This window comes from Miniopterus schreibersii (assembly GCF_964146895.1).
Source record: "Miniopterus schreibersii genome assembly, chromosome: 14".
Lineage (NCBI taxonomy): Eukaryota > Metazoa > Chordata > Mammalia > Chiroptera > Miniopteridae > Miniopterus > Miniopterus schreibersii.
Window position 1 is genome coordinate 17909597 of NC_138114.1, and position 9558 is coordinate 17919154.

At 40.1% G+C, this 9558-nt stretch overlaps 1 protein-coding gene across 6 annotated transcripts in view; it reads left to right on the plus strand.

Annotated features, from left to right (window-relative positions):
• ASCC1 (activating signal cointegrator 1 complex subunit 1) overlaps positions 1-2757 on the plus strand; it is a 107485-nt gene extending 104728 nt beyond the window's left edge. For 5 of the 6 annotated variants that reach the window (XM_081157447.1, XM_081157446.1, XM_081157445.1 and 2 more), the window contains 2 exons: positions 2139-2297; positions 2489-2750. In XM_081157447.1, the coding sequence (XP_081013573.1) occupies positions 2139-2255 (117 nt within the window). In that variant the 3' untranslated portion in view covers positions 2256-2297; positions 2489-2750. Of the gene's footprint in view, positions 1-2138; positions 2298-2488 lie in introns of all 6 variants that reach the window. The other variant, XM_081157444.1, reaches the window with a different exon arrangement.
• Positions 2758-9558: the final 6801 nt, after the last annotated feature.

The following is a 9558-nucleotide window of genomic DNA, read 5'->3' on the forward strand; positions in this document are numbered from 1 at the left end:
ACAAGTTTGGACGTTTCTTACCTCAACAGTGTCATTTATGATTTTTCTCATCTCCTTTTCTTACCTCCTTCCCCTCACCTAGAAAGTCACTGAATCTTTTCTGTGTTTCATTCATAGTATTTCTCATCTGCTCCAGTCCTTCCAGGCCTTTAGGCAAGAGACACTCTCATGAGTAAACTGCTACACTGGTCTCCTTTTCTTTTTTCCTCTCCTTCCCTTCTCCAGTCAGCACCACACCCAGATTAATTTTCCTAAACCAGGGTTTTCATCTTTGGCCACCAACCTACTCAGAAGCCTTCATTGGTTCCCCCGTGTCTAGAATAAAGTCTAACTTCTGATCTTGACCTCAGTTGCCTTTAATCTGATTTACTCTCCTTATTTCTCTAGCCTTAGTCTTTACTCCTTTTTAGGACCCCTCTAAATATCTAATCTGGCTTACGTGGTGTGGCCCATTTCTGCCTTCACGCTGCCCTCCCTCTTTGCTAAGTCTTGTACTGTAGTTGCAAAGTGAAGTCCGAGGTTGGTCACTTTCCAGCTCTAGCTGTGGTGTCTCCATCCCTCGGAATACCTAGGCTGCCAATCCTTAAAATAATTTGTTGAAAGTATTAGGAGTTCCCTTTTAGTTTCGTTTTGTCTCATCTTTTATTGCTTCTTTGATCAAGTCTGCTTTGTACCTATAAGGCTTTGGTTTGCAAAATTATAAATCTCTTCAGTCCCACTGATGTGGCTTTCATTTCAAATTAACGTTCAGCAAAGGAATTAGCAGATGACCTTTTCGGGCTGTATTTCTTTACACAAAAGGATGGATATGGTTTGAACAGGCTACTAAAGCCAGGAAGAGGAGCTAATTGTGTAAATCAATGCAGATAAGAGCTGATCACCTTTTCGAAGGACACGACAGTGCAGCACACAACCTTTAAATAGATCTTTGGTGTCAAGTTGATGTCATGTTGAAGAATCAATATTTACGGGGCTTTTATAAAGTTAGCCTTTAATGAACCCCAGGCGTTTTGCTAGGCCATTAATTGCAGGAAGAGGAAAGGTGACAGTGGCTGGAGTCTTGGCTGTGGAGGTTGCATAAAACTAAGAGAAGAGACAGTCACTTGCTAACGTGCAAAGGTCTTCCCCTTAGGCTCTACTCAAACATTGTTGGATAAGCATATCGAAGGCTTTCTTGGGATCTTGTTGACATTTTAAGAAAGGGCAACTCTTGCCTCCTAACAGAAGAAGGTAAGCCCTTTCTTTGACACTCCATATCTAAGCAGTGTGGCTTCATTTCCCTGGGATGAATTCTGATGTCATTTTGGATTCTGCCTTATAAATGTGCTCATCACCAAAGCAGGTCTCTCTCAGAGTTTGGCTTATCCCTCCCTCTGACACACTTGAAAGTTTTTTTAATTGAATTTATTGGGGCGACATTTGGTTAATAAAATTATACAGGTCACACTTAAAAGTTTTTAAAGTGAAGAATTGTAGTAAAGAGCGTCTGCTTCAGGATGCTGGCTCAATCCAAGTCTAATGCAGGGTTTTGATAAGTCATTTGTACTTGCTGTATTGGCCAGTAGAATGGTTGCTCTGGCTGTTCTGTGTTCTGTATCCCTCACCAGTGGTCAGAATCATTTGTGGGTAGGAATCTTATCTTTTATTTATTTTAGTCAGCGCTTCTCCTAAATGTTGTTGATTAGGAAGAGGAAGCGCTTCTCCTCAATGTTGTTGATTAGGAAGAGGAATGTATTATATCAGACTTTATCCTGGCTGTAACAAAACTAGGATCCTACATAGCTGGAAGTCTTAGTAGCAGCTTTGCTAGGCCCTGTGAGTTAGGCTTTATTTGTTACAAGTTCTTGGTCATATCTGCTCAGTAGATATCTTGGAATGAACTTTTCAGACCTTTTCTCCGGTGCATCTTGTCAGAGGAGGCTTCAAGGTTAATCAGAGAGAAGGTCTGGTGTTCTTTTCTCACTCCCACGCCCCCTGTCCCTCTCCAGGATCATTTTTGAGAATAAACACTGAAAAGAAAAAGCATGAGAGGTTTGTTGGGATTGTTCTGGTGTTTTTACAAGAGAAGCTGATGCTTAATATTTCCATCTGTAATTCTCTTTAGATATTCATTCTGGGTTTTTATTCTTCCTTTTCAGCTGTTTGAGAACTTCTACTTTGGTACCCTAAAGCTCAATTCAATCCACATCTCTCAGAGGTTCTCAGTGGACAGCTTTGGAAACTATGCCTCCTGTGGACAAATTGACTTCTCCTGAGGTGGATCTTGGGACGCGCTAGAAATTGAACATCTTCACAAGGTGCTGAGGGAAAGTATCTTCATTTTAATGGCCAAGGAGGGATGTGAACATTTGGATGGTGACTTTCCTGGTTGGTTCCCCGTGAACTCTAAAGTCTCTCTGATGGTTGTCCACAATCATCAGACCATCAGGATGGTTGTGGGCACACGGAGAACTGTGTGTGTAACACTTGGCTTGTTCCTCTTTTGCAGGGTCTGCTTTCCTCTCTGAAGCTCTTCTCTGGAAATGTACCTTTGAAGCCCATGGGACCTCATATTCACATTACTTCTTATATACCTACTGATTTTGTCTCAGCAGTTAACGTCATTTGTATTAATACTTTAAAAGAGAATTAAAGACGTGATTTTATTAATCTATCTAGATAAAATACTTGTAATTTTTAGAAGGTTTGGGTTTTTCCCCTTTCTCTTGTACTCTTAATTTTTTGTGTGTGATAAAAACAAGCATTTATTGAACACCTACTGTGGGCCGTTGTGCTAAGGGTATACATATTATTATTAATAATATTAAATTATTACACTTAATATTAAAATTATTGTTAATATTATTATCACTGGCAACACTATGAGGGAAATACTAGTACAATCTCCATTTTACAGGTGAGGAAACTGAGGTCAGGTAACTAGCTGAAGTTCACATAACCAGGCAGTACATAGTGCCAGGATCTGAACCCAGCCAGCCTGGGCTCTTCAACACTGTGCTGAGCTGCTTGGCCCTTAGCAGAGAGAGAGAAGAAGGAAAATGCCTGGCATACCAGGTATGGAGAGTGGGAGCCACAGGGGCTACGGCTGTTCCACACTATTCCAAGCAGGAGGCTGTGCACTTTGGATGCAGGACTCCCACAATGCTTTGCGAAACTGGATTCCTCGCTTGTACCCTAAATTTTAATCACTACCCAGAATTTCTTTTTTGTGGTAAAAAACACATAACATGAAATTTACCATCATAACCATTTTTTTGTATCTTTTAAAAAACATATGTTTTTATTGGTTTGAGAGAGAGAGGAAGGGAGAGGGAGAGAAACATCTATGTGAGAGAAACGTTGATCAGCTGCCTCCTGCACACCCCCTCGTGGGGACTGATCCTGCAGCCCAGGCATGTGCCCTGGCCGGGAATTGAACCTTGACTCTTGGTACACGGGACAATGCCCAACCAGCTGAGCCACACTGGCCAGGGCATCTTAACCATTTGTAAGTGTACGTTTCAATAGTGTTAAATAAGTATATTCATGTTGTTGGGAAACATCTCCAGAACTTTCTCATCCTGCAAATCTGAAACACTGTATCCATTAAACAACTCCCTATTTCCTCTCCCCAGTCCCCTGGCAACCACCCTTTTGCTCCTGTTTCTATGAATTTGACTACTGTGGATACCTCATAGAAGTGGAATCATACAGTATTTGTCTTTTTGTGACTGGCTTATTCCATTTAACATAATCTTCAAGGTTCACCCATGTTGTAGCATGCAACAGGATTTCCTTCCTTTTTAAGGCCAAATAATATTCCATTGTGTGTATGAAACCACATTTTGTTTATCCATTTATTCACCAGTGGACACTTGGCTTTTGTGAATAGCGCTCTATGAACATGGGTGTACAAGTATGTCTTTGAGACCCTGCTTTCAATTCCTTACTCAGAATTTTATCTTTAGCAAAATAACTGTTAAAACTTTTACCTTTTACTTTGATCTGCCCTTTTTGTCCTGAAGTTGGTACCTTTTTATGTTTGTTAGATTCCTGTTCCTTCACCCTACCCTGCCCCTCGCCTTCCCATGCCACTGACGCAGTTGCGGTATTGTAGCCCTTTAATGTTTACTTCTCAGGGCAGCAGAAGGGAAACAGCGATGCTATCAGCAGGGCTGTGCAGAGTCCCCGGGAAAATGTCAGCTGCAGAAGCTGCTCCTGCCGCAGACCAGCAGAGGGAGGGAGCTCTCCGCATAGCTGCGCCCCACCCAGCAGTCCTCTGATCACCAGGGAGCTCCAGCCTTGCTCTCACCTTTCATCCCTTCCTCCTCACATCCTTTCCCCCTGCATGTCCTCTCTTTCTCTTTCCTTCATTCCGTATTCTTATCTTGCTTCTTACTTTCTGTTTAAGAAGTTTGATTCTGAACCCTGTGTGTCCAGAGCACTACATAGTGAGGGTTGTGTATCACACTCAGATTTGTTTACCATTGTGACTGCACAGATCATTTGTGAATAAATGAATTTCCAAAGTAACTGTGCTTTTTAGTATTTTCATATAGTTTTATAGTTTGACCCCCTTAGTGTGTGTTTGGGATACAGTGTTGTCATCACTTACTCACTGACAGAGCTGTATCATTAATCCAGAATTTACCTACTGGTGCCTGTAGGATTGGTTTTCCCCTAAGAATTCTGTACTAATAATATTCCTTAAATTGCGATTTTATCTTGCTTTCTCCTCTGGTTGTTAGGTGGCCCATGGGAATGAGTGCTCCCAGGGATAGTATTGAACAGGGAAGTCGACTGGAGTTCAATGCCCTCATCTCATCACTGTGCCACTTTTCTCTTGCTGGTTTCTTTCTGATAACTGCCACTGGGCAACCTTGGCCAGGAGGTGAAGATGTCTTTTTTTTGGATGTCAGAGATTTATGACTTCCGTTTTTAATAATTTTTAAAAAAAGTTTTGTGTTTGGAAAATGTAACTTTATATATCAAATACTAAATTGTTAACAGGATTGGAAAGTCTGTTATTTAGAATTTAGAGGTAACTATGCATTTAAGGACATACTGTATTGTTAAGTAATTTTTTACAAGTAATTGCCCTTTTCAGTCTCATTCTCTCATGACTGACTGTACAGTGGGTTTTTCCAGAGGCTACATTACGTAGTGACTCTCTCTCTGATGGTTAATGGAGTGTGTGCGTATGTATTTTTGTGTTTTCTAGAATTTTATAAGTTGGTAGGTATTGGTAGAATTGGAAAATTTTGAGATTTATCTTTAAATTTTTTTTCTAGAAGTCTATAGAAAAATTTTTGAGACACTATAGCTCTAAAGAAAACAGAGTTTTAACTGCTGTTGTAGAAGACAGAGTAACAGGTAGTTATGATATCAAACTTTTATGAAAGTGTAACAGTGGTAGAAAGTAAATAATTTCTGATAGAGCTAAAAGAATTTCTCAAGATTCAGGGCTCCCTCTCACCAAATTGTAATGGGGTAGATGTTGGAAGATTTGCTACTGTATTTATAATCATCTCTCCCCTAATATTATCACTTTGCAATTCGTTCTGTATTAAAATAGAGTTAAATTGCACCTAACATTGCTGTAGTGGGTTTTTAAAAAAATTTTTTTTTAAAGATTTTAAAATAATTTTACAGAGAGATGAAGGTAGAGAGAGAAACACCCATGTGAGAGTGGAACATCGCTCGGCTGCCTCCTGCATGCCCCCTGCCAGGGATCGAGCCCACAGCTCAGGCATGTGCCCTGACCAGAAATTGAACCAGTGACCGACCTTTCGGTACGTGGGAGGATGCCCAGCCAGCTGAACCACGTCGGCCAGGGCTGCAGCTGGTTTTTGAGACACTGACTTCACCCTCAGTTCTTGGAAGAGGAAGATGGAAAATGAATTTCTCACCTAGTTATTACACAATATCTGTGTTGTATATTATGAACTTTGTTATGGAGTATAAGTTGATCTTTGGGGCAAGGGAGCATAGTGAGTTACCCCCAAATGAACTCCATACCTGTGATAGAGACATTTATTTTTAAGTGAGCTCCAGAGCTGGGACATTGATGAGAACCCAGCTTCAGAACGACACAAAGCTTCATGCAGGTTTGCTCTTGCACTGTGCCCTTTTCCTGGAGCAAAAGGGAACCTGAGGCACACTGAGCTGAGGAGCACCCCCCATAGTCTGCCTTGACACCTCGGGATGTGGACATCCAAGCCCAGGAGGCAGCGAGTGAGAGAAGGGCTGCTGTTGTGGTGGTTTTATTAATAGCCTTTTCTGTTGTTTTTAATAAAATGTTCTTTTAAACAAATATAAAATTAAGTTCACTTTGTGAAAAATCATCAAGCTATATACACTTTATGCTCCTTTTCAATGTATATGTTATACTTTAAATATTTGTTTAAAACATAAATCTCATCATTCAGAGGTTGCTATTCCCTATGCATTTAAGCACATACCATATTGTTAAGCAATTTTTCACAAAAAACCCAGCTAACATTAGCTGAACACTCTCATTTGTCATTTATTTGTGTATTAGCTCATTTAATCTTCCCAGTGGCCCGCTTCAGTTGGTATTATCATTATCTTCATTTTACAGACTGAGGCTTTACAAACTTAAGAAATTTGCCAGAGGTCACACAGCTTGTACCAGTGGTTCTTAAAACGTCCGTGGACCCCTGGAAGTCCCTTAGAACCTTTTAGTGTGTGTGTGGGGGTCCACACTATTTTTATAAAACTAGTAAGATTATTTGCCCTTTTAACTCTCATCTCTCTCGAGGGTACAGTGGAGTTTCCAGAGGCTACGGGTCATGGTGATATCCTCACCCTGAAGGTTAATGCCTATGTGCTTATGTATTTTTGTGTTTTCTAGAATTTTGTAAGTTGGAAAGTTTAAGGTATAACTATGTGTTTTTAGAGTTTAACACAGTTTGCTCAGTACTTCTATTGTGCTCTTACTACCTGTTTCAGTTTTAGCTACTATTATGAGCTGGATCATGTCCCCTGAGAATTCATATGTTGAAGCCCTCACTCCCATTTGCCTCATAATGTGACTGTATTTGGAGATAAGGCCTTTAAAGAGGTAATTAAGTTAAAATGAGTCTGAGGCTGCCAAAGTGGGCCCTAAACCAAGCTGACTGATGTCCTTATAAGAAGAGAGCATTTGGTTACACAAACAGATATACGTATGGACAGAAGACAGACCAGTGTGACACAGCGAGAAGGTGACCATCCGCAAACCAGGAAGAGATGCCTCAGTAAAAAACCAAACCTACCAACACCTTAATCTTGGACTTGTAGTCTCCATAACTTTGAGAAAATAAATCTCTGTTGTTTAAGCCACCCAGTCTGTGGTATTTTATGTCAGCCGTAGCACTACCACACTTGCTATAATGCAGAAGCTAATCCACCTGTCGTCTTTTGATCAGGACATTAAAGAGATTTGCAAAAATGTAAAACAATGTCATTCTCACTAATTTTTTAGGCGAAAATATAGTTTTTCATTAAATATATTGTTTTCTTAATATGTAATGGGTTTGTTATTGTTATTTTTAGATAATTTTTAAAAATTCTTATTTTTTAAATACTTTTTAAAGTGGTTTTAGGTTCACAGCAAAATTGAGAGGAAGGCTTAATTTTATTTTCAAGCATAGTAAATCAGAGCCAAATCTTTATCTCACATAAACAAAAGTTCTTTGGAGTCCTCAATAATTTTTGAGTGTACAGGACTCCTGAACCATAAAGTTTGAGAACTGCTGTGCTCTACTATACTTGCTTCCAAGGGATGACATTATACGTGATCTATAACGAGCTTTTCTCACCCAGCAATCTGTAGTTAGCTGTCTTTAGATACACATCTACATAATTTTTAATGTCTGCACAGTCCATTGTGCGTATGTATAATAACATAAGTAGTTGGCCCCTAACTAATGGACAGTGAGCCAGTTTCCAGGTTTGGCTCTTTAAATAATTCTGGATTGGACATTTTTGTGCACTTGTCTTTTGTGCTTGTGAGATCACTTAGAAGGGGGATTAAATGGTTTTGAAGATGTTAAATTTAAGTTTCTTTTTTGGAAACTAAGGTTTCTCTATTTTACATTGCTCAATATGAAATACAAACAGAAAAATGCATAAAACATATGCACCATTTGACAAATACACCCAGCAGCTTTTGGGCCCATGGTTTTGAAAGGCTGACCTGCTAGTAGTTCTCCCAAAATGTAGGAAAACCGTGTCTTCATTATAAGCTATAATTATTGCCCATTTTCTACAACTCTTTTACCCGTCATCTGGAAATGTACAACAGAAATCACTTTACTGTTGGTTTAGCTAACAGTCCTTGACTGTTGGTGATTTGCTTTCAGTACAGGGCTAATATTGACCCAGCTTTAAGGTGCTGCCGAAGGCAAGTCCCATTGGACGAGCTGCCCAGGAGTGTGGGAAGCATTTTGACCTTCAAAGGTCTGGAAACAGCTATTGTTTCATTGATGGGCATCTTGTCAATGCCTTTCCACACTCTTTTTGGGGAACTTTGGTAATTGTAGAAGACCAGGGACTTCATAAGATAATGTTGGAATGGGAGAGCTCTATCTAGGATCTCCCTCCTCAGTGCCTGGGAGACGTGTAATTAGCGTTGCTAAAAGACTGGGATTGAGATGGTGGGAAAAGATGGCAACTTTTAGTACATATTCAGAACTGTGGGACATCATAACCTTCTCTACCCAACCTGGGGAGAGAACTAACATTTTTTAAATGCCCGCTGTGCCCAGGCGTAGTATGTAGTTATGGACAAGTTTCAAGCAATCTTCTGAGATAAGTAGAATCATCATTAATTTATAGACAGAAAATAGGTAATTTGCCCAGAATCCAGATTCCACCCCCAGTCTACATGACAACAAACTGTTCTTCCTCTTTAAACTGCTGCTATACACCCAGCAAAGCTGCTTTCTTGACTGTGAGATGAAGACATCAGTGGCCATGTCCTCATTGCAGCACCACCTCTAAGTCCAACTGCAAAGCACAAAGAAAACACGGAAAGGGAGCTATTGTTTAGCTTTCCCCAGGGAACCCCAGCCCAAGCCATCGATGCATTCAGAATCCCAGGCCAGACTCAAGAGTGACTATGAACCTTATTAACTATGTTTTTTCCCACTGATTAAGATCATGTTTTTCATTGCCTTTGATTTTTTTAAAGATCACGGCAGCCAAGTTTCTTTTGTTGTTATTTGTTTTGTTTTAAATAAAGACAATCTAGGGCTTGGGTCCCAAAAATTCAATGTTTTATCCCGTCAGATTATGTTTCCTCTTCAATTTATTTATAATATAAACCTCACCTCATTTTTGCTCTAATACTGGGACTGTGCCCAGCCGTCCCAGCTGGCATGTCAACACATTTCTACAGGCAATGATAAGGGTCACAATTTTAACAAAAAATCCAAATGCTTCAAACAAAACCAGCCCCCCTTCATCACCCCCCTTCCCCAGTGGCTTATTAAAATCAACTTGAAGTCAAAACCATGAGCAAATGTGCCTTTTCCAAATTTGCAGCCTTGAGGCAGATGAATGGTCAGACATTTG